General features: G+C 36.6%; 1 protein-coding gene across 1 annotated transcript; it reads left to right on the top strand.

Moving 5' to 3' along the window:
* Positions 1-1,510: 1,510 nt before the first annotated feature.
* On the top strand, positions 1,511-2,036 carry LOC306866113 (transmembrane protein 230-like; the record flags this gene model as incomplete). The annotated part of the gene is made up of 3 exons (XM_079411136.1): positions 1,511-1,615; positions 1,701-1,823; positions 1,896-2,036. The coding sequence occupies exons 1-3, from the start codon at positions 1,517-1,519 to the stop codon at positions 2,034-2,036; spliced, it is 363 nt and encodes a 120-aa protein (XP_079267262.1). The 5' UTR covers positions 1,511-1,516.
* Positions 2,037-2,309: the final 273 nt, after the last annotated feature.

The following is a 2,309-nucleotide window of genomic DNA, read 5'->3' as shown; positions in this document are numbered from 1 at the left end:
CGTTGCTTGATGCAGAACTTTATGCAGAAGTTTAATGCAAGCATGACTGATTGCTTGCATTGACTTTGAATGCCTTGGCATCCATCTCCTCCCTTGTTGTCACTTTAAATATTTAAGCTATTGAAGCACTTGCCTCAAAGCTGCAGTCTCAAGACGTGCCGCGAATGTTAAGGGTCCTTCATTGTTTAGTTGCAGTTTTACTCTGGTAGCCAGCCAACATCAGCAGTTGCACAAACCATAAAGAATATAGAGGAAGGAATGAATCCTTCGCTTAGACGCTAACAAACAACAGATCAGGTGAATGATGTTTAGCACATGAAAAGTGCCCTGGCCTGCAGAAAACACATCCGGTCCAATAAATCCATTACAGAATATTAGAATAAGCAAAAATAACAATATATTGTCATGGTGTTTATATTATTAATATAATAAAATATGAGTTTCTGCCAATACGTCATCAACACACCCACAGCCAATTTATGTGTGTATAATGAAATTATTTAGTGATTTTACTTGGGGAAAATATATGTTACAAGCAATTTCTGATTACTGTTTTTTTCCATAATTCTTTCAGGCTTCTTACTTGAACCCACATTTTAAAAAAGCAAATTCCACTCCTGTGAAAATGAATGGAGCTCAGGTTACAAACACCATACTTTAAGTTTTTCAGGAAATTATTGGAAGAGTTTAAAGTGCTTTAAAGGAGAAAAATGGTAGGCTACTGTCCCTCAGAGCACAGAGAGCCTTGCTGAACTCGCTAAACTCATTCTGCTCTGAACCAACAGGTAAAGTGAAAATATTTTGGGGAAGCAGCCTTTCCACACACACCTGTTACATTTTATTTATTCAATTTATTTTAAATGAGTTTTAAATTATTATTATTATTAGGCTATTATCATCATCACCAGCTATTGGCTGGCGCGGTTTCTTCTTTCCTGCGCGCGCAGGTTGGAATGGGAATAAGGAAGTAAACAATGTCCACACAAGGATGAGCGCCGAGCAGTGTTTTCAAGGGAAAGAAAGAAAGCATAGTAGTGCTGTGGAAGTAGCCGTTAAAAATCAACCCCGTCGGCTCGAAACGACATCAAATTACCCTGCGTTTCTGGTTATTTTGTCAGTTAGTGAAATAATATTTATACAAACGCTTCTATAAACTCACCAACTATAAAGCAGAAACAGTCGGAAACAAGATTTATGACTCTTGGGTGCGTTATCTCATTATATAATTGCTGCTATTAAAGAATGACCTATCTTGAGACAATAGACTATCACCAGGATGTTATCATATTACTGTATTTGAACTTCTATGTGGACTGGTATTTAGAGAGTAAACATGGCAGGCTGAAAGTGATAGAAGACAACATGAGTTTTGCTGCACTAGTTGTGTATTTTAAGTTATTATAAACTTTCTGGTTTCCAGAATAAACCACATCAAAAGCGGATGCACTTTAATATACGCTTGGTGTAGTTTGCTACTTTTCATCATCTTCAAGTGCCAGTAAGTCTAAACATCATCATGATGGCAAGTCGAAACAACACAGCCATTGCTGCTCCAAACAATAAGGTGAAATACTCCAGGCTGACAGATAGTGATGAAGGCTACATTGATCTACAGGTGAGAAACACTGATGCAGAAAAATATTTCAATTGTGTTTTATATGCATTGTTTGTAGCATAAATGAATAAACACTGTTTTATAGTTCAAGAAAACACCACCTAAAGTACCCTACAAGGCTATTGCTCTGGCAACGTTCCTATTTCTGGTTGGCTCTGTATTGATTGTTGTTGGATCCCTTCTTTTGGCAGGATACATTGATGTTATGGTGAGTAAACAGATCTGCAGGATTGTAAATATCTGTCAGTATGTTAGACAGTAATATGTGGTTTTGTTGTAGTACCCAGATCGCACGATTCCAGTTCTCATCATCGGCATACTGATCTTTCTTCCCGGATTCTATCATCTGCGGATTGCTTATTATGCTTCCAAGGGTTACCGTGGTTATTCTTACGATGACATCCCAGACTTTGATGACTAAACGGATTTGGTCATAATGAATGCTATTACTTTTATGTGTTTTCTGCAGATGTTGCATGATTTGCCTTTAGACTTTCATTCTGTCGGAGAGAAACTGTGACACACTGTGCTGTACTGAGCTATCTTTATTTTACCAAAAGAAAACAGAAGTGCAATATTAAGCAAAATAGTATTTATTTAGCTAAAAACATAAAAGGCCAACAAGAAATATGCTGATATTTTTGTAGATTTATAAAACTTGAAAAAGTATTGTTTTAAAAGCTAGAAAATGTAT

This window comes from Barbus barbus, assembly GCF_936440315.1.
Source record: "Barbus barbus genome assembly, chromosome: 47".
NCBI lineage: Eukaryota > Metazoa > Chordata > Actinopteri > Cypriniformes > Cyprinidae > Barbus > Barbus barbus.
Note: the sequence above shows the minus strand (reverse complement) of the source record. Positions and strands in the feature narration are given on the sequence as shown.